Source organism: Microtus pennsylvanicus, chromosome 2 (genome assembly GCF_037038515.1).
Source record: "Microtus pennsylvanicus isolate mMicPen1 chromosome 2, mMicPen1.hap1, whole genome shotgun sequence".
Taxonomy (NCBI): Eukaryota; Metazoa; Chordata; class Mammalia; order Rodentia; family Cricetidae; genus Microtus; species Microtus pennsylvanicus.
In genome coordinates, this window is record NC_134580.1 from 5802078 (window position 1) to 5826527 (window position 24450).

The 24450-nt window shown below is 47.7% G+C and overlaps 4 protein-coding genes across 6 annotated transcripts in view; all 4 read right to left on the bottom strand.

Moving 5' to 3' along the window:
* Window positions 1-22178, bottom strand: part of LOC142843024 (apolipoprotein L3-like) — a 72013-nt gene extending 49835 nt beyond the window's left edge. For 2 of the 3 annotated variants that reach the window (XR_012909550.1, XM_075959793.1), the window contains exon 1: window positions 1789-1889. The gene's annotated coding sequence lies outside the window, so the exon portion shown is untranslated. Of the gene's footprint in view, window positions 1-1788; window positions 1890-22098 lie in introns of those variants that run through there. The other variant, XM_075959794.1, reaches the window with a different exon arrangement.
* Window positions 1-23769, bottom strand: part of LOC142843020 (apolipoprotein L2-like) — a 108617-nt gene extending 84848 nt beyond the window's left edge. Inside the window, exon 1 of the mRNA XM_075959786.1 lies at window positions 23667-23769. Coding sequence (XP_075815901.1) covers window positions 23667-23679 — 13 coding nt within the window. The 5' untranslated portion in view covers window positions 23680-23769. The remainder of the gene's footprint in view (window positions 1-23666) is intronic.
* The window catches only part of LOC142843019 (apolipoprotein L3-like), a 143613-nt gene extending 119817 nt beyond the window's left edge, over window positions 1-23796 (bottom strand). The window contains exon 1 of the mRNA XM_075959783.1: window positions 23667-23796. Coding sequence (XP_075815898.1) covers window positions 23667-23679 — 13 coding nt within the window. The 5' untranslated portion in view covers window positions 23680-23796. The remainder of the gene's footprint in view (window positions 1-23666) is intronic.
* LOC142843025 (apolipoprotein L3-like) lies at window positions 8936-22227 on the bottom strand. The gene is made up of 3 exons (XM_075959796.1): window positions 22099-22227; window positions 12800-12989; window positions 8936-10670 (listed from the first exon to the last, which is right to left on the bottom strand). The coding sequence occupies exons 2-3, from the start codon at window positions 12970-12972 to the stop codon at window positions 9887-9889; spliced, it is 957 nt and encodes a 318-aa protein (XP_075815911.1). The 5' UTR covers window positions 12973-12989; window positions 22099-22227; the 3' UTR covers window positions 8936-9886.
* Window positions 23797-24450: the final 654 nt, after the last annotated feature.

Below are 24450 nucleotides of genomic sequence, written 5' to 3' on the forward strand. Positions count from 1 at the left end.
TCAGAAAATTGCTTTGCTCAACTGCCAACTGAGATGAAACTAGCACACAGGTTATACCATGAAAGACCTAATTAATGACGCCCCCATTCAGCAGGAAGCAGTTTGGAGAGAAAAAAACTGCGCCCATGTTCCCAAATATAGTTTATAAATGTTCTTTTATATTTAAAGGGGGATATGATATAGACATGAATAATTTGCATTAGTATAGATTTTGCTTTATTGATAGAGATTTATGGTCAATTTTGTTATATGTATAAACGTTTCTGATGTAACTTTTACTTGATAACTGTTCCGTTATATGTAATTTTGCTATGTTAAAGTTAAAGCCTTCCTTTTTTGTTTAAACAGAAAAAGGGGAAGTGATGTGGGAGTGTCATATATCAATCTGTTGATTTCATTGGTTAAGCAATAAAGAAACTGTTTGGCCCTGTGGGTGGAGTAAACAGAACAGAATGCCGGGAGGAAGAGGAAGTGAGGTCAGACTCCGCAGCTCTCCTCTCCGGAGCAGACGCTTCAGAGAGACCTATCACAGAGGTCCCAGCCTGTTGCAGTCCCTGCTGCTAATCCCCTCAAGCAACTTCCATTTTTTCAGTCCCACCCTAGCCTTTTCCTCCCAAGAAGATGCCTTCATCCTCCACCCACTGAACTCTCCTAGGCCTTCTCTTTCTGACTGGCTTCTGCATTTCCTCTGTGGACTGAGCACAGTGTTTTCCGGGGCCCCTCTCTCCATTAGTCTTGGTTCAGCACCAGTGTGAGCCATGTTCCGAGTAGTAGCCCAATAATGGTTCCAGATCCATCTAAGTGGGTACTGTCCTATTGAGCCCACAGTGCCCCTGATCTGGGCTCTGGGAGACATTTATTGGACACAGAGTCACCAATTTCTGAGGATATGGCATCATTAAAGGATAATAAGTGCTTGCTTTTTTAATTATCCTCTCTGTCCTCCTTGCCTCTTCTTATCCTCCAATGTTTCTAGAACGTTCTCCTCTTTGACGGGCACAGGGGACTAATACCCCTCCCTCCACACACACCTGAAGTCTGATCTTTGACCTTGTGGTTAACACACAGTTCAGCGAGTTGTTTACCTGATTGTTCACATTTTCCTTTCCTGCCCCAACACTGACGCCCTTCCCCAGCTAATACACAGGGAACCATTTCTCTCTTCTCCATCCCCTACAGGCTGGACAGAGGTCAGAGGAGGCCCAGTAGGTCAGGTCTGTGACCCACCTGTTCAGCCTCTTCAGAAAAAGACTCTTCAGAAAAAGCCACTCCCTAGATCCTCAGTTTCCCCATGGCATGGCAGAGATACATACTCAGAGACAGTTGGTGGCACAATCTCCGGGCTTCCTGTATCTCCAAATCAGCATTTGTCCCCAGCTGCTCTAGGCAGCCACAGTCCTGGTCCACTGTCAGATGCTCTCAAGGACCAGTGAGTTCTGAGTCTCCTGCCCTCCTCCACACCCTTCAGTTTCTCCATTTCCCCAGCTGCTGGACACCCAGAATCTGCTTTCTGTCAGGAGTTGCTGTCTGGACCCCTAAGCATCCTAGGCCCTGAGCTGAGCCCCAGACCACATGCTGACCCCATCTGAAGGTTTGCCCATCCTTTCTTGTGTTTAGTGCAGAGAGAAAGATCCAGATGCCAACCTGGCTGCAGGTTCTTCTGAACTCTGGGCTTGCGATGATGCTTGAGTTCCCTGGGTTCATCCCTACAATGAGGCAATTATCCCTCTTTCCCCAGGTAAAACTGTGAGGATGAGGAGGCAGAGCAGCCAAGGAGGCTCAGCTTACCAAGGAGTCTCTGCAGGGATGAGTTTTCCAGGACCCAGATGTTCTAGGCTGTGTAGATCCGGTCACGGCTGCGTAAGTCAGAAGGAGCAGCAGCCTCTGGCCTGATGGACCCTGCTGGGAAATGGAAAGCGAAAGTCTCCGGAGCAGCAGCCTCTGGCCTGATGGACCCTGCTGGGAAATGGAAAGCGAAAGTCTCCGGAGCAGCAGCCTCTGGCCTGATGGACCCTGCTGGGAAATGGAAAGTGAAAGTCTCTCCTGGGCAGCCCTGATCCAATCTACACACTGGAATGGACACTTGGAGGGTGCCACATACAGCCCTGCCCACCATACTAGTCAACCGAGTGACCTCAGTTTAACACTCCCAATTCTGCTCTGGCCAACCCTATCTCTGGTGGGCTCCCCACGGCAGTGAGACATACCAACACAAACTGAGGAGCCCTGCACAGATCACCCCCCCTTCCTGCTCTGGCAAGCCTCCCCCGTGTGTAACACGAGGCCAGGCTGCTGTTTGTTGGGGTTTTGGTCCCACCTGGTACCCCACAACTGTTTAGCCCCAAAGAAAATCACACATAGGTCTCCATAAATTATAAGCTGATTGGCCCATTAGCTCTAGCCTCTCACTGGCTAACTCTTACATCTTGATTAACCCATTTTTCTGATCTGTGTTAGATATGTGGCTCAGTACCTTTTTCAGTGGGGCAGATCACATCCTGCTGCTTTGGTGATCTGGGCAGGAGTGGGAGGAATCAACTTCCTCCTTCCCAGAATTCTCTTGTTCTCATTGTACCATTTCTACTTCCTGCCTGGTTTTCCCGCCTATACTTTCTGCCTGGCCAATCAGCGTTTATTTAAAACATGATTGACAGAATACGGACAATTCTCCTGCACCACCCTTCCCATCCCCTATTGCACTTCAGCAGAATGTCCCTCCCTGTCCCAGATATTTGAGGAGGACAGAGCTACTGATGGTGGCAGGCACAGTGCATAGCGGCCCCCTGCCAATATTGATACTTCTGCCACACATTGGATCACATGACCCCTTGCATAGAGGAGCCAAAGCCCACTGCAGACAGGAAATTTGAGTCAAAAACAGGTAGTGACGACTGTGGAACAAGTCAGCTTTGTTCCAGGCTGCATGGGATTTAAACAAGGCTGGACCTCGTTGGCCATTGACCCTGTGACAGGACAGGTTCCATTCCACTCGTGTGTCCTTGGAGCTTGGTGGCCATCCTCACTCTTGAGAGAAGGACAGTAGGTGACACGGCCTCTCCACACTACTGCTGCCAACACGCTTACTTCCACATCGGACTGGAGCTTAATCATCCTCCCTTATTATCCAGATCTTTCCTGGTTTATATCAGACAAGCAGCAATTGTGTTAATATGGAGGGAGCGCTGTGACTTTCTGCTGAGGAATTTTTGCTACTGGGAGAGGCAATGGCTTAAATCTCAGGATTCAGAGACTTTCCAAACCCAAGCCAAGATTTACCATCAGACATTAACTCTTGTGACGACACTTTCTACCTTGAAGTTATTTGGAGTCTGGGCAGTTCAGTCTCAGCACCCACATCAAGTAGCTCACAGCCTCCTGTGATTCCAGGTCCAGAGGAGCTGACAGCCTGTTATGATCTCTGTAGGCACGGCACACAAGTGGAGTACACACAGACAACCAGGCTCTAACACACACACACAGACAACCAGGCAGTAACACACACATACACAATCACACACACACATACAGACACACATATACAGACACACACACACACACACACACACACACACACACAGAGAGAGAGAGAGAGAGAGAGAGAGAGAGAGAGAGAGAACCAATAAGATTATCAAATGTAAAGTTATTTTTTTTGCTGCTCTCTTTCTCCACACTCCCCTGCTCTGTCTCTTTTCCCTCCATCACCAAGGGTTTAGCCTGACAGTGAGAAATTCACAGTCAGGTGCAGATAATTAAAATGTCCACAGACAGCTGAGTGACAGCCTGGAAGGGGATCTCAGAGCAGAGCAGAGAATGAACCAGAACATTAATACAGTCATGAGGAGAGTCAACATGGAGCAATAGGACAGTCTACAGATTTGCCTGAAAGAGAGAAATAAGTACATCAACCTCCAGGGAAACAAGGAGAAACCATCTCACTTGGACATCCTGAAGATAACGCAAAGAAATGGATCACAGACCAGTGACATGACAAAAAATGTCATGCAGTGTGGCTGCCACTCCAGAGGTGGGGATGCCGAAAGGACCTTTGCTCCAGATGCAATTGCAGCCATTGGGAGTGTGGCCTTAATGTAATGGGAAGCAACCCTGCTTTGGCTTTGGGAGGAAGAGGGTGATCACCAGCACCACCTAGTGGACCTCAAGCGGCTCTGCAGCCACGGCATCTAGCTACCCTGGTTATTACAACCATCCAGTCCACACCATAGACTCAGTCAGACATGCTGGACACTGTACCTGGTGCCCAAAACATGTCCACCTCTCTCCTCATCTCCCTTTCTCTATGAAAATCACATAGTAGGGACAAGTGTCTTTCAACTGACTATATGAAAAATGGGGCATCTGAAGTCACTCAAGAGGCAAACATCCCAGGTCTGCAAAACCAGGGAAGAGAAGTGCATCCCTTGTTCACAGCTCTGGGTGAACACAGGGAAACAGAAGAGGTGCTCACTGCCCCCAGCCCTGAGTCTAGCCAACCTCCTGATTTCGAGAAGAAGCCTATTTGTCTTTGCTCAGATGAGACAGCAGAGCCCAAATCACAAGTGCCAACTTCCAGGAGGGTCTAGAGGAACTGTAGGCAGAGGATGGCGTGTAACCACAATTACCCTATTTCCATGACAAAGTGCAGATAACTCTCCTCAGTTTGACACACATATGCAGGTCAGGGATGGCAGGTGTATCTATGGAGGGACCGCAGTAGCTCTGTGATTCCAGTTCAGACAGGCTCTAGGGACTGACACAGACCCTGTGGCTCACCTTCAAAACTCCTGCTGAGACCTGAGGATGCTGCCAGTGAGCTTTAAAGAGAGAGGGGATCCAGCTTCAATGGTGCCCACATAGGAGTGGGAGGAGAGAAAGGAGGGTCCATGAGAGTTGCTCCCCCTTCCCCTGCAGTTCCTCATAGTGGGGCAAGGGCACCACTCACTCCTTAGTCACCAGAGAGACGGTTGGCCGGCGTCCCTGTCAGGTCATTATGTTTAACATATCTCAAAATGTGGTCCTGGTCTCCACCTCCTTTGCTGTCGTAGATGTAGGGTGAATAGGGCCGCTGCTATTGATGCAAGCTAGTCAACGTATTCCAAAGCCAGTCCCCACATGAGTGAGCCCACAAGTGTTATAAGTAAATGGACAGCTGACAGATCAATCGGACTATCCACGGAGTGTATATGCTCACTCCACCTGGAGAACCTGTTTTTGCAGAGCTATGGGACAAGCTTTGGATAAGTCACTGTCAATTCTGTAAAAATCGTATAATATCCCTGCAGTGTATGAACCGACTTTTCCTGTAGGGTAACTGGATACCTCCCCCCACACCATGAAGCCATGGTGTGAAAAATATTCAGTCAAGTCCTTTTCTCATAGCCAAAATCTACATAAAAATGCTCCCCACAAACTTTCTTTATTGACAGTAGTCACTGATAAGAAAGGAGCCTCATACAGCAGGCAATGTGTCTGCTCCAACAGCAGACTCAGGAAGGTGGAATCTACTGTCTCCTGCTCTGATGTAACAGACTGCTAATATTCTGTATTTACCCTCCACCTTGGTTTCAACTAACATAGGATCATAGCTCAGGAAATTAACTGTTTGTACAGGAAAAGGGCCCGAGTCTCTAAAACTAGCTTCAGAGAGGAAAATTCTCACCCAGGCACCCTGCTTTTGTAGTGGCACGTGAGAGTTTACCACAGGCTGTGTTAAAAATGGGTCTAACGTCCCGGATGTCAGTGAGACAAATATTAGTATTCAGGCATCTGTACGGCCCTTAGGGTCCTGACAGGATCCGTCCTCACTGTGGTCACTAAGAGCTCCTCCTGTGCACGTTTGCTATGTTCCCCTATAAAAGGTGGGCCTGCTCACCCCCCCCCCCCATCTCTTCTGGTGCTCCTGTCCGCAGAGGCTGGTCTCTCCTTTCCCCTTCCCCTTCCTCCCATTCCCTTTCCCCCAACAAACACCCTCCATGTGAGCTCTGTGGCAAGGCATGTTTCTCACTCTCGCTGCTTTTGAAAATTACAACATTGGGAAATTCTGCACTGAGAAGTCACGTCCTGCAGTGAAGCTCACACAGGAGGTTTAGTGTAAGAGGAGGGAGAAGGGGGAGAGTGGAGCAGAGGGGGGCAGGAATGGGGCAAGACTGGTCCCTGTGGACAAGAGTGGTGAAAGATAGAGATACAGAAAGAGAGAGGAGAGAGGAGAGAGAGACGGTAGGTGGGCAAGGCCCACCGTTTAAAGGGAATGTAGCAGATGTGCACAGGAAGTGCTGTTAGTGGCTGCAGCTGAGGACGGATCCTGTCAGGACCCCAAGGGCAGGCCAGTGCAGATGCCTGAATACTAACGACAGGAGCAGCCACTTCCTGGCTCTGGTGAATGTCACCATTATCCTGCTCAGGACACAAACTCTCCCTCTAATCCTTGGAGGTCACCAGGTTTCCTGCTTCCCTTGACCTCACATCATCCATAGCTCCGCATCAAAGACTATGGCAGGTGGGATTCCAACACTTCCTGTCCATTTCCTCTGTCCCACGCTGCCTCCTGTTACATGGTTGACTGTTTCATCCATTTTTCCTGAGCAGTAACTGATGTTTATCCATCCCAAGTCTATACAGCATCAGGCAGACAGACTCAGGTGACCTGAGACATTGTCTAGGCCAGCACCCCATTCCCAGCTCTGGAAGAAGCTGAGGATCATAGGCTGAGCCTCCTCCTTCCTTCCAATTTCAGATAACCTCAGTATCTTTTATAAATGATATTTAATTTCATTTATTAACTCAGTGTGTGCATGTGTTTTGGAGGGAATGAGTGGGTGCCATGGCGGGCTTAGGGATGTCAGAGAACATCTTGAGGTGTTGGTGCTTGCCTTCCACAACAGGGGTCCCCCAGGATCAGGTTCACATCTCCATGTTTGGAGGAAAGTCACTTCATCCTTTGAGCCATCCTGCCAGGCCCAAACCATGTCTTCCGACCCCAAGGGGTTGCACACTACGCACCACAAACTGTTTGGCTTCTGATAAAATCTGTCTGCATTCACCGGGCCCTGAATGCACTGTTGTAAAAACGCTGAGCAGTAAAGAATCAAGCCACACAGAGGGCTGTGGAGCTCAGGGCTGTTTTCACTGTCTGGCCTGGACCCAGCCAGAGCTCTGCAAAGTCCAGCCCAGACTGGGGTTTTCTCACTGTGTTTATGGGCTGAACAACAGTGTTGAATTCATACCCTGCACAGCCACCTGCAGAGGGCGCTTGGAGAGGAGATCTAGTGCAGTCAGACATGCCTTCAGAAGCTGGGCTGACAAGGTTCCAGCAGTTTCTGCCATTTCTAATTGAAGAGATAGCCTTCCTAAGTGTTAGCCATTTCAAAGTCAGGGGAAGTGAAGGTACAGTTGGGTTTCAAGTGAAGCAACAAGAACACAGGTCTGAGGTGAGCACTTTATCCTAAATATGTTAGAAGTGAAGTTTTAATTCTTCATAATTAAATTCCCTTGAGGAGGAATTGTTACTTAAGCTTCCGCATGTACACATAGGTTGACTGCACCAGGTGCCCATTAAAGGTGATAAATGTGTAACACGTGTTTCTTTCTCACCTTTACCACCACTGTCCCAGCCCTGCACGTGCGGATCCATTTTAATTTCATTGGTCCCTTAGGTGCCCTGGCCCCTGCCAAGGGCTCCACCCTCTCTGCTGCCACCCCCATACCACCCTCAACACCAACACCACCACTGTCACATCCAGAGTTCACTTTACGATGGGCAAAGCATGGGTTGGTGACATACAGGACACCCTCAGATGCCTGAACTGAACACAGACCCCTCCAGGGGCAGCAGCTGCAGGCACAGTCGTTGCCTGTCACTGGTGTTCAGCAGGGACAACCTGGTCACAGCTCCTCCTCTGCGTTGTCCTTCCTTTACCCTGTCCATCTCCCCTGTCCCTTTCTAGGCCTCTACTCATCTCTGAGCCTCACTGGTCTCTGTCCATAGCCTTTTCTTTTGTTAAGAGCACTTCTAACACCTGAGATACATTATTACATCATAGAAATTCATTTTAATTTCTCTTTAAATGTATCTCTATCTTGAAAATATCCTTCTACCTACTAGAATACTTTCACCACACATGAACTAATGCTGCATCTATAAGTGACCATGGGCTGTGTCAATTCTCACCGACACCCACCATGCTTGTTTGTCTCTGTCATAAAGGAAGGTGTGTTCCTGGTGAGCAGAACCATGGAGGTGAAGTGACCATGGACCGGAGGCTTCAGGGAGCTATGTGGACAGACACTGGACACCTAAGTGGTCATTCACTGAAAGGGCTATGGTGCAGTTGTTTTGAGAGTCCTGAGAGCCTGGAAGAGTGTAGTGACAAAGGCACAGGCTCTTCAAGTAATCTGTGTCCTAAGGACCAGACTGAGGGAGTCAGGAGAGAGGGCAGGGTTCAAGGTCAAGGATGTGGTGAGCTCTGGTGATGGCTCCTGAGTTTGTTCAGGGTCAGAATCTGAGCCCTGGCACAGTGTTCACTATAACACGGGCACATGGGCTCAGCAGTAGAGAGGACTTCATGAGCTTGGACACTGAGGAGCAAGTTGCTAGGCAGCTCATGATGCAGATTGATTTCTTTCCCATGTTTGTCCACTGCTCAGTTCTCTTACCACTCTGAGTCCCCAGGGCAATGGCTTTGTCCACATCCAGCTGTCCCTTGGCCAGACATCCCTTTCAAGCAAGGACAGAGGGGCTGTGTGACCCAAGAATGATCCTCTAACAGACAAGACCCAGGAAGTACACAGGTCATCTCTCTGCCTCAGGTGTTCAGAACTTGGGAAGAAGGCCACTTGAGTGGTAAGGAACGAGGGGACACAGCTCACTGCTGCAGCCTCAGGGTGCTTCTGTGGCCAGAAGGGGAGGGTGAGATCAAGAAGGAAAACGGTTCTTGTATAAATTTCAAATATTCTTGTTAATCCACAATAAAGAAAACAGTTTTAAAAAGAGAAGGTGATAGAAATCTGGAGACAATTATCAACTTTCTGTAGTCAACAACCTAGAAAACACGTGATTTCATTTTCATACAACACAAAGCATGACCAGGTTGGTTTACAGTGTCTACAAATTAATTCTTCACATATAATGGAGCAAGTGCAGCTTTCGTGTGCATCTCAGCAGATCTCATCCAATTAGAGCAGGTTTTAAACTTCAGTAGGAATTAAACCTTGAGATTTCCCCAAGAGTCTGCTTACAGAGAGCAGAACTCACCACCACATCCTGTCACCCCTCCTTCCTGTAGAGCCCACGGCTGGCACATAGGACCAAGAACCTGTGATGACCCTGCAGATGGTGTCCCCAGCCTCCATTACTTTCTACCCTCTGAGCATTCCACCAAAATCCATCACTCCATGTGACCAAACCATAAAGAAAGAAATGGGGTTCACACCCAGAAAATGATTGTAAGATTGGGAAATAATTGGAAAAACCCAGAATGAGGCAGAACTACGAAGAAGGAAAAAGTCAATATGAAAGCAGTGGGAAAGTTGGCAGCTCGGGGACCTGTGAGGATGGTGAGCTTCAGTTAGGAGCAGTGTGGTAGGTGTGACTGAGGAGCAGCCATGCTGTGGCTTAGTCAGGCCTTGGATGTTCTCCCCAGCTTGGGAGCGTGGTCCTTATGTGGGATGCTGGAGGTTGTTAGATCTAAGAGGAAGGTGGAGTCTAGTGGGAGGTAACAAGCCTGTTCCATCTGTGTTCTGGTTTCCTTTCTCTTGATGTGGCCGCACCTCTAGTAAGCACTACCACTATCGTAGTATTGTTATAAAGGGGATACATTCAGATCCATCAAGTGTCCATGGCTCTGCCCAGCACACCCCACCCCCAGTCCTCTGAGCTGCACTGAAGAAGAGGTCACTGAGTCAGGATGTCATGAACCCGGATGAGCTCCTGCAACTTCTGCTCCAGGTTCTGAGCCTGCTGCCGCAGCTTTTTAACAAACTCTGCCTTTGCCCCCTCCTGAAAATGCTTTGGGTCTTCTGTGATGCTGACTATATCTTGCATTAGGGAGTCACTTTCTGTGATTGCAGTAATGATCCAACCCCAATTGGTCATTGCCAGAAAGGTGCCTTCAAAAGCTTTGTCCTCCTCTTTAGTGCTTTTGGCATTTAGGCAAGGGTTGGCTTTGGTCATCTTGATGACATCAATGTTCTTCTTCATGACTTCCCATAAATGGAAGGATTTCATAAATACAGAAAACAGCCTGGGGATGTTCTTCTTTACAAATTCTGTAATGTCCTCTCCAGTGTCAATGCTTTTAATGTCGTTCTCAGTGTCATCGCTCCTCGGCAGAAGCTCGCTGGCTTCAGCTTCCACCAACGCTGTGCTTACCTTTTCCACAATGGTTGTGGAAACACTCGTCACAGCTGCTGCTGCCCCAAGCCCCAAGCCTGTGGCTGAAAGTCCCAGACTTAATCCTGCTGACACAGGTGCCAGAGTGAGACCAATGGCTGTCAGGGCCCCAGACGCAGCACCGGTGGTCTTGGCCAAAACTTGTGTGATGGAGCAGCCCCTGTGCACCTTGTCAATCTTGTCTGCAAGGGCGTGGAGCTTCCTGATGCTCTCCTCAAGCTCCAGTTTCGTCTGAGGATAAACTTCCAGAAACCTTTTCTTCTCACGTGAGGCATCTTTCACGTTCCTGTAAAGGGAGAGACCAACTAACAGAGTGAGGAAGAGAGTTTGGAAAGATCTGTCCTGTGGCAATCAGAGCATCTGCTGGGAATGAAATGGAGGATTGTCTTACAGCTGAACAATGTCGTTCTTGCATTGATGAGCAGGTTGGATCCACCACACAATATTTAATTGTTAAGGACACAATGAGTTAAAAACCATATTCAAGTGTCCTTTAAATTTTTTATTTTATTTGTTTGAGTGTTTTGCCTGCAGGTGTGTGTGTACCATCTGCAGCCCTGGTGTCATGGAGGGCAGAAGAAGAAACTGGATCACTAGACCCAAAGTTACAGGCAGTTGTGAGCCATCATGAGGATGCTAAGAACTGGATGTCAGCCACCTGGAGGAGCAGCCAGGGCTCTTAACTCCTGAGTCATCTCTAGTCACTTACCACACATTTTTATTGCTAGACATTTAATAAATATGGCTTCCCCTCAAGGCCAATGTCATCATTACCAACATACTCCCCTGTAGGTTAGTAAAAAACAGAGAAATGAGGTTAGAGAAAAAATAACCTTGTATTTTAGGAAAGTTAGTGTTCTCCAAAGATTACACTTTTCCAAATTAAAAAAAAAATCCTCCTCTTGGCATCAGCTACTGGGAACTGACCTGTCTACCATACAGTGACCTGCTGGTCAGGGATGTCCACATTTGCTTGGGGACTTGGATTTTGTGTGTGTGCAAATTGCACACCCCTGAGAGAGAAACCCTGCACAGGTATTCTCTGAAGCTGATGTCTCTTTGCCCTGCAGCTGTGTGTACACCTGAGCTGGTGGGGCCGCTCACAGCTAAGACCCTTCCCCTCAAAACCCTGCACACAAAGCTCCCTTCCAGCTGTGAGCAGAAGATAAAGAACCATGAGTGGATCCCCATTTCTATGTGAGTCCCATCCCCAAGGCACCTCACTGTGCCTCTGTAAGTGTTTCCACGGCAGGCAGAACCGAGAAAACAAAACATGTAGGTTCCCTAACTCTCGCTAGAATGAATTCCCAGGCTGAGGAAGGTGATGTGTGGTGGGATTTTGCTGTCATTTCTGACCTGCAGGGGATCTAGACACTAAAGGCCTGTGCTCCAAGAGGGAGGGAGACACTGGGTCTCTTGTGGAAACTCTGTATGTGATCAAGGACCACCAAATTTCTGGACACTGAGTCTCATGTTGTCAAATACTTTTCGTTGAATCAATTTTATTTAAGTTTTCATAAACTGCTTCCAGAGTGTGGCTCAATTTTGGCTTTCTGTGCCTTTTCTGAGCATGGCTGGTGTTCCCTGCCCAGACTTGTCAAGAATCTTAAGTCAGGTTGTAAGACTGCCCTACTTTTGATACTCCATACTCAATCAAGTTCCTGTGTTTAACTTCTGGTGTCTTAGTCTTGACCTCCCTCAGGAGGAATCCCATGAGGTCACCTTCACAGTGCCCCTGCTCCCTGCTCCCTACTGCACCTCACTCAGCTTGTCTGCCAGAGTCCCCAGCTAAGTGCCTATCCAGAAATGTTCTGTCTCTTTCCCTTAGGGCAGCAGTCCTGAACAGCTTCTTCCTGACTGCTAACTCGTGTCAGAACACGGCTTCTCTACCAAGGCATCTTTCTTGGTGTGTGTCACCCCGTGTGAGCTCTCACGTAACTGTGCTGTGTCTTGAGGACAGCAGACAATTCTCCCTTAATATCCAGATGCCCCCTTAGGATGTGGCTAATTTTGTACAGTGTTTGTCATGCAAACACGTGGACCTGAGTTCTGTGTTTCAGAGTCCACATAGAAAAGCTCGGTGCAATTCTTTCTATCAGGCTACTGTTACCTTAAACCAAACCACAATGATGCAACAATGAAAGAGTCTCCATGTAGAACACTGATGCAAAAACTAGTTGAAATATTGGCAAACTCAATCCTCGAACATGTAAAAAAATCATTCATCATGAATAAGTAGGATTCATCTCTTACTTGATGGTTCAGTGTAAGAAAATCTGTCAATGTATCCACAATATAAACAGACTAAAAGACAAATACCACATGATCATCTTAGATGCTGAAAAAAGCCTTTGGAAAAATCCACCCCCTCTCATGATAAAGATTTTGCAAAGATCAGGGATACAAGGAACATACCTATATATAATATAAACAATAAACAACAAGCCGACAGTCAACATCAAATCAAATGGAGAGAAACTGGACAGACCAGCTCTTTCCACAAGTTGTTGTCCGAATCCGTGTTTGATCGGCAGGAGCTGCAGGGCCACTGTGCTCCATGTGTCCCAGAGATACTCAACCACAGACATGATGAAGCCTTTCCTCTCTAGATGGGAAGGAAAAGGAATATGGTTAGAGGACCATGCTGGAGACCCTGAACGGCTTCAGGAACTAGGTTTTAAAATGTGTTCTGAGCATCTGTCCCTTCTGGTGTCACTTTTGATAGGGACTGAGTTGTGTCCCTTAACACACTTGTTAAAGCTCTATCCCCAGGTGACTGTATTTGGAGACAGAGAAGGATGCAAGTGAGGTTGTGAGTGAGGTCCCTGACCCAGAGGGTTAGTGTCCTCACAGCAGCCAGAAGATGGTTCCTCCTTCATCCCACCCTCCTCTTTCTATCTTTCCTATTCTCTTCTTTCCAGACACACAAGAGAGACCTTGGACTAGAACAGGGTATGGGCTCCCTTTACCAGCTTTAAAGAGAGTGCACCCCAGAACCAATCTGCCACACTTTGATTGTGGTTGCTGGAATCCAGAACAGTGAGAGAAGAGGTCTTTTCTCTTTAAACCACCTACCCAGTGTCACTTTGTGATGGCATCCTAAGAGGACAGATATACCAGGGAGATGTCATGGTATTATAGAGACACGTATGGCTTTCAGCTCAGAACAGTTAGAAAGTGAGTCTCTCATCCCCAGAAAGAGGGAGAGTCCAGTGATGGCATCCATCTACTGTGTGCCTGGGGCCCAGTCCTTGAATGAGACAACTTTTCCTCTGATTTTTATTTTTTGTATGGGAATATTTGCCTGCTTGTATTTATGTTTTTGCACCATGTGTGTCTCTGGTGACCAAAGAGGGCCTTGGGCCCACTGGAGCTGCAGTTACAGCCTGCTGTGAACCTGATGTGGGCGTTGGGAACTGAACTCATGTCTTATGAAAGAGCAGTAAGTGCTCTTAACCACTGAGCCACTCTCTAGCCCCAAACTTGACTTTCCTCACTGGAATGATTAGTTCTTAATCGTGAGTTTCAATCCACTGGGTTAATAAATATCTAGGAGATCAGTAGCCCTTCTCTCGGTGGCTGTGAGGGAGTTACCAGAAATAACAGATCCTAAGTTCTCTGAGTGCATGAGTGGTTCAGACTGAGCTGAGGCACCTTGGGAAGTTGAGCCTGGCTGGGGTCAGGATGGCAGCTGGGATGTGTCTTTGGGGCTGATTGCTGTTTTGTCTTGGCCCTTCATGTTACTGTTTTTGTGCGCCACGATATGGACTGCCCACCCTGCCTCCCTTCCAGAATGGACCAAAATATGCAATATTGTCTGTGAGATAATCTGCTTTCATTATTTACAACAATGACAAAAGTGAGTGACGTCAGCTTTAACAACTAACTTGTACAGAATAAATGAGGAAGTGGTCTCAGAGCCAAGAGAAGAATTTTACAAAGCCAATACAGGCTGGCATGGTGGTGCACACCTTGAATCCCAGCACTCGGGAGGAGAGGCAGATGGGTCACTGTGTGTTCTAGGCCAGGCTGGTGCACATAGGGAGTTCCAGGGGACGTAGAGCTACAAATTGAGAGTCTGTATTGAAAAATAAGTAAAAAAAAAAAATTAAAAAGAATTGGATTTGGCAATATCAGGCAAAGAAGACAGGAAGAGTATTTGTGTATTATTCCATGTATATACATATACACACATACATATATACGCCAACACACTACTAATTCAGAATTTAAATTTTTACCAATAATTTTAAGTGATTTTTGAATTTTCATTTTGTCTCATAGTAATTGTATGTATGTAACACAGTATGATATTTCATGATAAATTAGTATGTTATTAGTATAAAATTTTATCATTCATTTTAGAATGTTCAAAATAGTGCTGGAAAGATGGCTCAGCTGATAAGGGCACTGGCTGTTTTTTCCAGAGGTACCGGGTTCAATTCCCATCACCCACAGGCACCTTACAAACTGTCTGTAACTCCAGCACCAGGGATCCCACACCCTCACACAGACATACATGCAGGAAAAAGACAAATTTACATAAAATTAAAAAAAAACAAAGCATTAATAAAGATTGTTCAAAAGTCAATTCTCACTATCACTACCTGCTCTGAAACATTCAATTAATTATTCTTAAACATCGAATTAGCTAGCATTTCTTTTTTTGGTTTGTTGAAACAGGTTTTCTTGTGTAACAGCCGTAGCTGTGCTAAAACTTGTCCTGTAGAGCAGGCTGGCTTTGAACTCACAGAGATCCACCTGCCCCTCTGCTTCCTGATTGCTGGGATTAAAGGCTTGGCCACCACCACCAGGCCCTAGTCAGCATTTCTGATGTGTGATAAATGGAATCCTGAAATGATGGTGCAGATCCATAACCAGGACATTGCAGATGAGGCAGGATTGTGAGTTTGCAGTCAGCTTGGGAAACATAGCAAGACTTTTTGAGTGACGGGAGAGAGAGACGAGGGAGAGAGAGGGGTAGGGAGAAAAGGAGAATGAAGAAGGGAGGAGGCACAGGGGGCAGTTCCAGCAGTAAAGGCCTTCATTCACAACCAGCAGCAGAACACGTGATCTTCCTGTTAAAGGAGACCAACATCGTAATGGCTGCAAATCTTCTCAGGTCACTTGAGGTCAGTTCCTGCCCACGCGATGTGGGGGTTATGATATTAAAGAGAAGGGAGTGAGGACGAGCTGTGTTGTAACACACCTGGAGGGTGTGCCTCTCACAGTTGAAAATGACATTTCAAGGACACACTACTGAGATCAAGTGCCAGAGAGACTCCTGCTGTGATGAACACGCTAAGATCGTCAGCACACGGGGTCTCTGCTATTGTGATGACACACTAAGATCGTCAGCACACGGGGTCTCTGCTATTGTGATGACATGCTAAGATCGTCAGCACACGGGGTCTCTGCTATTGTGATGAACACACTAAGATCGTCAGCACACGGGGTCTCTGCTATTGTGATGACATGCTAAGATCATCAGCACACGGGGTCTCTGCTATTGTGATGAACACACTAAGATCGTCAGCACACGGGGTCTCTGCTATTGTTATGACACACTAAGATCGTCAGCACACGGGGTCTCTGCTATTGTGATGACATGCTAAGATCGTCAGCACACGGGGTCTCTGCTATTGTGATGACATGCTAAGATCGTCAGCACACGGGGTCTCTGCTATTGTGATGACATGCTAAGATCGTCAGCACACGGGGTCTCTGCTATTGTGATGACACACTAAGATCGTCAGCACACGGGGTCTCTGCTATTGTGATGGACACTAAGATCGTCAGCACACGGGGTCTCTGCTATTGTGATGACACACTAAGATCGTCAGCACACGGGGTCTCTGCTATTGTGATGACACACTAAGATCGTCAGCACACGGGGTCTCTGCTATTGTGATGACACACTAAGATCGTCAGCACACGGGGTCTCTGCTATTGTGATGGACACTAAGATCGTCAGCACACGGGGTCTCTGCTATTGTGATGACACACTAAGATCGTCAGCACACGGGGTCTCTGCTACTGTGATGACACGCTAAGATCGTCAGCACACGGGGTCTCTGCTATTGTGATGACATGCTAAGATCGTCAGCACACGGGGTCTCTGCTATTGTGATGACATGCTAAGATCGTCAGCACACGGGGTCTCTGCTATTGTGATGACACACTAAGATCGTCAGCACACGGGGTCTCTGCTATTGTGATGAACACACTAAGATCGTCAGCACACGGGGTCTCTGCTATTGTGATGAACACACTAAGATCGTCAGCACACGGGGTCTCTGCTATTGTGATGACATGCTAAGATCGTCAGCACACGGGGTCTCTGCTATTGTGATGGACACTCAGATCGTCAGCACACGGGGTCTCTGCTATTGTGATGGACACACTAAGATCGTCAGCACACGGGGTCTCTGCTATTGTGATGGACACTCAGATCGTCAGCACACGGGGTCTCTGCTATTGTTATGACACACTAAGATCGTCAGCACACGGGGTCTCTGCTATTGTGATGGACACTAAGATCGTCAGCACACGGGGTCTCTGCTATTGTGATGACACACTAAGATCGTCAGCACACGGGGTCTCTGCTATTGTGATGGACACTAAGATCGTCAGCACACGGGGTCTCTGCTATTGTGATGACACACTAAGATCGTCAGCACACGGGGTCTCTGCTATTGTGATGGACACTAAGATCGTCAGCACACGGGGTCTCTGCTATTGTGATGACACACTAAGATCGTCAGCACACGGGGTCTCTGCTATTGTGATGGACACTAAGATCGTCAGCACACGGGGTCTCTGCTATTGTGATGACATGCTAAGATCGTCAGCACACGGGGTCTCTGCTATTGTGATGACACACTAAGATCGTCAGCACACGGGGTCTCTGCTATTGTGATGGACACACTAAGATCGTCAGCACACGGGGTCTCTGCTATTGTGATGAACACACTAAGATCGTCAGCACACGGGGTCTCTGCTATTGTGATGACACTAAGATCACAGCACACGGGGTCTCTCCTATTGTGATGGACACTAAGATCGTCAGCACACGGGGTCTCTGCTATTGTGATGACACACTAAGATCGTCAGCACACGGGGTCTCTGCTATTGTGATGACATGCTAAGATCGTCAGCACACGGGGTCTCTGCTATTGTGATGTCACACTAAGATCGTCAGCACACGGGGTCTCTCCTATTGTGATGGACACTAAGATCCTCAGCACACGGGGTCTCTGCTATTGTGATGGACACTAAGATCGTCAGCACACGGGGTCTCTGCTATTGTGATGTCACACTAAGATCGTCAGCACACGGGGTCTCTGCTATTGTGATGACACACTAAGATCGTCAGCACACGGGGTCTCTGCTATTGTGATGGACACTAAGATCGTCAGCACACGGGGTCTCTGCTATTGTGATGACACACTAAGATCGTCAGCACACGGGGTCTCTGCTATTGTGATGACACACTAAGATCGTCAGCACACGGGGTCTCTGCTATTGTGATGACACACTAAGATCGTCAGCACACGGGGTCTCTGCTATTGTGATGGACACTAAGATCGTCAGCACACGGGGTCTCTGCTATTGTGATGACACACTAAGATCGTCAGCACACGGGGTCTCTGCTACTGTGATGACACGCTAAGATCGTCAGCACACGGGGTCTCTGCTATTGTGATGACATGCTAAGATCGTCAGCACACGGGGTCTCTGCTATTGTGATGACATGCTAAGATCGTCAGCACACGGGGTCTCTGCTATTGTGATGACACACTAAGATCGTCAGCACACGGGGTCTCTGCTATTGTGATGACACACTAAGATCGTCAGCACACGGGGTCTCTGCTATTGTGATGACACACTAAGATCGTCAGCACACGGGGTCTCTCCTATTGTGATGGACACACTAAGATCGTCAGCACACGGGGTCTCTGCTATTGTGATGGACACTAAGATCGTCAGCACACGGGGTCTCTGCTATTGTGATGACATGCTAAGATCGTCAGCACACGGGGTCTCTGCTATTGTGATGACACACTAAGATCGTCAGCACACGGGGTCTCTGCTATTGTGATGAACACACTAAGATCGTCAGCACACGGGGTCTCTGCTATTGTGATGACACACTCAGATCGTCAGCACACGGGGTCTCTGCTATTGTGATGACACACTCAGATCGTCAGCACACGGGGTCTCTGCTATTGTGATGACATGCTAAGATCGTCAGCATACGGGGGTCTCTGGTTGGTGGGACTCTCCATGCTGACCCTGGTTTCCTCGTGTGTCAGGGTCTGACACCCCAGCACCTGCTCAGGCTTTCCAGGCCTCCCCATTTAGTAGAAGGGAATACTTACCCTGCAGACTCCACGTGCTCTGTATCCTTCCTCATTAACTCTAGAGCCTCCTGCATGCTCTAAGTGACCTACATCTAAGCTTTCCTCCCTTCCTTATTCTATTGCATGATTTCTCTGTTATTAACATCTATTTATTGTCAAAAGTGGAGAGTTTTGAAATGCCATTTCAGTCAAGTTTATCATGTATGTTGGCAATATTCACTTTGTACCTTCTCCTGTGACTAGTCTGCCTTTGGCTAATAGTTCACTTCTATGTTTACACTGTGTGTGTGTGTGTGTGTGTGTGTGTGGTCTATACTCCACATTTGAAAGAAACAGTCGATATTTGTCTTTAAATCTGACTTATTTTTGTCAACAGGATGCCCCACAGTTCCACCCTTTTCCTGCAGGTGGCACACTTTCATTCATCTTCATGTCTGAATAAATTCCATCGTCATGTGCACCGCATTGTGTCTATGATCTGTTGATGTGCAGGATTGCTCTTCCCATGTCTCAGTTATTGTGAATCACACTGTGATGGCCATGAAAGCTCCAGATTCTCTCTAACGGATGTATGGCGGTTCCTTGGGGTGTACACCCTTGGGTGGGATAACTTGGTCCCACTGAAGTTCTGTTTTCATTATTTGACGAATCTCCATGAGGATTTCCAAAGGGCCCAAAAGAACTTACATTCCTATGAAGAGCACATGTCCCTCTCCCCAATGTTTGTTGCTTATTTCCTTAGTGATGGCCGTCCTGACCATGTACACAGCTCTGTAGTTTTCTCTCTCTCATTCTTTAACACGCCTGCTGTGCAGTGTGGGTTGGCCAAGCTGAGCAAATGACTTGACCGCCTAAGCGGCAGAGGTGAGGGAAGAAGACAGTGAGCACAGGGCTCAGGACACCGGTGTGGACCAAAACAGACTTACATAGGAATAATCTACATGGGCAGTAGAAAGTAGAAAATGACAAGATCTCCTGAGTAAATTGGGAGCATGGAGACCTTGGGGGAAGATTGACGCAGGGAGGGGAGAGGCAGGGAGGGAGCAGAGAAAAATGTAGACCTCAATAAATATCAATAAAATTAAAATAAAAACAAAAAATAATTATAAAACGACTTTGCATTATTAAATATTCTAGAGCATAAAGACAAGTGGCACACCTTAAAATAATTTTCTACAACACTTCTGCATCCTGAGGGCTGGGATTAAAGGCATGTGTAACCAATGACTGGCTGGAATATCGTAAGCTTACTGTCTTAGTCACTGTTCTACTGCTGTGCAGAGACGCCATGGCCAATGAAACTCTTACAAAAGAGAGCATTTATTTGGGGCTTGTCTACAGTTGCAGAGGTTAGTCCATTTATGTTCATGTCGTGAGCATGGTGGCATGCAGGCAGACCTGGTGCTTTTATAGGTGAGAATTCTACATTCAGATCCCCAGGTAGCAGGAGAGAGAGAGAGAGAGAGAGACCCTGGCTTGCCCTGAGCTTGTGAAGCCTCAAGGTCCACCCTTAGTGACACACTTCCTTCATCATGGCCACACCTAGTCCAGCAACACCACACTTCCTCATCCCTCTCAAGTAGCCCCACACCCTAACGACCAGGCATCAAATGTATGAGCCTATGGGGGCCGTTCCTATTCCAAACCAGGACACTTACTGTCCATGATGCTCTGACGCCTTACTCACACATAGGAGTCTTTGGACATGCTGTATCAGGTTGAGACTCTTGAGACTCCATGTCATGGAGGTTGACAGGCACATATTTAGATAATGTGTGTGAGTTTTCCGTGTTGACAGAGGAGGACTTGAACCCTGAACATGGTAATCCACACCTCACTCTCAGATGACTAAACTCCACTGTCTTAAAGACACAACTGCATTCCCCCTCTTTATATTACATGTGTGCATCATAGTCTGTGTGCGTTATAAATGGTTCTTCTGTTTCCACAGCACTGCCTGTGCCAAGTGCCAGGTCCTCATCTTAGTAAATTCACTAGGGTCCTCTATTCCAAGGGACCACACTCTCTTTACCTCTGCAATATCCTTGTCCTATCAGGACCTGGAGTCCTGCCTGTCCCCAGCCCTACTGTGTGTGTGTGCGTGTGTGTGTGTGTGTGTGTGTGTGTGTGTGTGTGTCTTTGACCCTGCTCTTCTCCCTGACTCCGGGACTTTGTGGTGATCCTAATCATTATGTTAATAGTGATGCAAAGAATGTTCTCATTGCCAGTTAGAGCCTACATTTGTGCTAATTTCCTTATGACATTTGTAGGAGTAGAAGGACTAGATTAAGGGGCGTTAACACAGGCAGTGTGTGAGGACGCTCATTCCTTCATTCTGACCAGTCCTCAGGAGTCTTTTGGGGGTGGGGAAGACTTCATTAAGATAGAAACACAAGCTGCACTGGGATTTCCTGGAAGCTGGGAAGGAAAGAAACATGTTTTTAGCAGTGTGGGTCGGAGGCATCAGTTCTTCCTGGGACCTGACCAAAACGAGAGTGAATGACCTGGTGGTGTGGGAAGAGCTGAAGATACTGGCGGCTCACTCTCAGGACTGCACTCCGACCTTGTAACTGACAGATAAGTGTTCTGCCCAAACCCTCCAAGTGTGTACACAGCCCAGGCTGCCCTCAAACTCACTGTGTAGCCCAGGAGAACCTTGAACTCCTAATCTTAGACCTGCCACACCAGAGTGTTAGGATCCCAGTTTTGTGCCACTGCCCCCGTTCAAGCCTTCTCATACTTGCACAAAGTTACAATGAAAAGAAAGAATATTTCAAAAATGTAAGTGCCGGGTGGAGTCTGAGACATAGCAGGTGCTGTGAAGTCCCCTCCCGAAGTAAAAGCCTGGGTCAACTCCTCTGGGCCAGCATCGTACGTTTTCAGTAATTCTATCAAGGACTTGGGTAAGGGTGAAAGGGGTAGAGTCATCTCACCAATGCCAGGTTCACAAAAATCATATTAACACAGAGATGCATCTTAAAAGTAACTTACTGGCCCAAGAATCTAAACATCTGGAAGATGCCCATTGGTCCAGCTGTGGGTACATATCGCCACTGTAGCTGTTGGCTGCGGAAGGTTGTGGTGTTTTGTAGGACAGTCAGCAACACTCACCCAGGACTGTAATATGATCAGGTGTGCCCACAGCAACCCAATTATCCAGCAGGCAGGCAGCAGAGTGAGTTCATGGAAACCTTTGCCAGGGTGTGTGGTACAGGTCAGAGTAGCTTGCTTAAGGCCCAAGTGGGGAAAGTTGGGGAGAAGTGACCATCTGTACTAGTCAGGGTCTCTAGAGTAGCAGAACTCACAGAATCCATCTCTCTACATAGAAAGGGGTTTATTATAATGACTCACGGGCTGTGGCTCAGCTGGTCCAACAGTGGCTGCCTATGAATGGAAGACTGAAGACTCCAGACGCTGCTCAGTCCCCAAGGCTGGATGTCTCAGCTGGTCTTCAGTATATGTGGGAATCCTGAAGAAGGAGGCTGTAATGCTGGTGAGGGACTGGACTTGTTAGCAAGGTGAAAACAACAGGCAAAGATCACCAACTTCCTTCTTTTATTACCTTATATGGGCTTCCAGCAGAAGGCGTGGCTTAGAGTCAGGGCTTCCTTCCACAATAGATCTGTATTAAAGACACAGCTTCCCACTTTAAATATCTGACTTAGAAGTGAATCTCGCCACTTCAAATTAAGCAAAATCACCTCACAGGTGTGCCCTACATTTGGGTTTTAATTTAATTTCAGATGTAGTCAAGTTGACAACCAAGACTAGTCACACACCACTCAGCCAGAGTCCACGAACCCCAAGGAGTGCGCTGCCACCAAGACACAGAAATTAAATGTTAGGTAATGAACACTTTTGGAAACTTGTGGTACAAAGTTTGAAACATAGCTCATTGAGCTAAGGCTGACTGGGAAGTATGTGTGTGCTTCCTGATGTAGAGTGGTTTCTGGTTAGGAGCTATTTGTGGGTGGAGTTTTTCTTTCTTTTTTCTCTTTTCTGGGTTTCAGCTTCAAATTCAGACATTTCGTTTAAATGAGGAAAGGAATCATCAGGCCCCGCCTTAGGTAGGCACACCTGGTTAGCAAGCACTGGTCCTGTGAGTGCAGGGCAGGTGCCCTAATACTGCCTAGAGTGGGAATTGGATCCTGGGAATTTAAAGGGGTCCAGGGAGAGGAGACAACCAGCAAGGAAGGTCTGCTGTGCAGCATGCACCAGCCTGTCTGTATTTTATTCTGATCCCCAGAACAACATGGGGACACTGGGCCCTAAGGGCACAGGTCATTTGAGGTGAGAGTCTCCAGGTAACATAGCTGGAGTGGGCAAGGTCTCACTGAGGTGCAGTAACTTCCTGCTGAGGCAGTTAGAAAAGGTGGGTTCCTGAGCTGGAGCAGGGTGAGCTCCCTCTGCTCAGAAAGCAATCCGAGGTCAGCTGAGAGCAAGTCTCCACGAAGGGGCTGGGGCTCCCTTCAATCTCAACACTTCCTGCTTCTGCTCCCTCCATTCTTTCGCTCTTTCCTTCACCTCCCTCTCTCTCCCACAACCACTTACATCTTCTGTCCTTCCACTCCTTCTCATCTCCTTCTATCCCTTCCTTTTCTCCTCCAATCCCTTCCCTCTCACCTCCTTCATCTCCTCCCCTCTTCTATCCTTCAGCCCCTGTCCTCGTCTCTCTCTCAACTCCCTCTCTCCCTTCATCTCCTCCTGACTTCTATTCTTTAGGTTGGTTATTGAGAAGGTGACTTCTGAGAATGCACCCCGAGACAAGGCCAGAAGGGAGGCTGCTCTTACCCAGGACTGGGGACCTTTCTATGTCCCCGCTTGGGGTTCTCCTCCTGCATCTTTGACTCCTCAGCAGGCCTCAGCAGGGAGGCCCTGGAGTCCTAGGCCATGAGCAGCACAGAGAACAGACTGATTACCTGGGGAGCCCATGACAGCTGTGGGTCTTGGTGTCACTCAGAGGATCCTGACAGCTTTCCTTACAGCTCACCGGGTGTCCAGGCTACAGGAGGAAATAACAACCTGTGGGACAGAATGGGGACAGCTCTGTGACCAGGGATCTGGTGACCCACAGGTCTCTCCATGGTGACTGCTAAGGGCCAAAAGTAAGTGACCCAAAGCCTGTCTGCTTCCAGGTGCTGTGACTGCTATTCAAGAAGCCTGTCCTCTGGCTCCAGCCCTGCTGTCATCTGTCCTGGCAAGGAGGAGGACTAATGGCATGCTGGGGACAGTGGAGAAGGTGTAAGCTGAGGACACAGCTGTGAAGAAACAAAGACCCTGCACATACACTGAGAGATGGAGAAGAATGTTCTGGTAGCCACCTGGGGGTTCCTAGTACCCTGTTTAGATGGTAAATTCTTTTCTTTCTATCGTGTGGGGGGGTGGGGGGGGTGGGTGTTAGGGCACAGGGATTCTCCATGTAGCCCTGGCTGCTCTGGGCCCCACTTGTAGACAAGGCTGGCCTCTAACTCATGGAGTTCCACATACCTGTGTATTGTTGGTTGTATTACTCCTTTAGGGGCCTTGTAATGGTGGAAGTCTTAAACATAATAACAACAGAGACAAAGAGGCTGTGTAGAACATCCATTTAAAACAGAATCACATCTGTGTGGCCACACCATTCACACATTCTTTCATACATGAAGTAGAGACGAAATTACTCAGCACCATAATCTGACCTGTCACCGAGCCGCTGTGCCACAA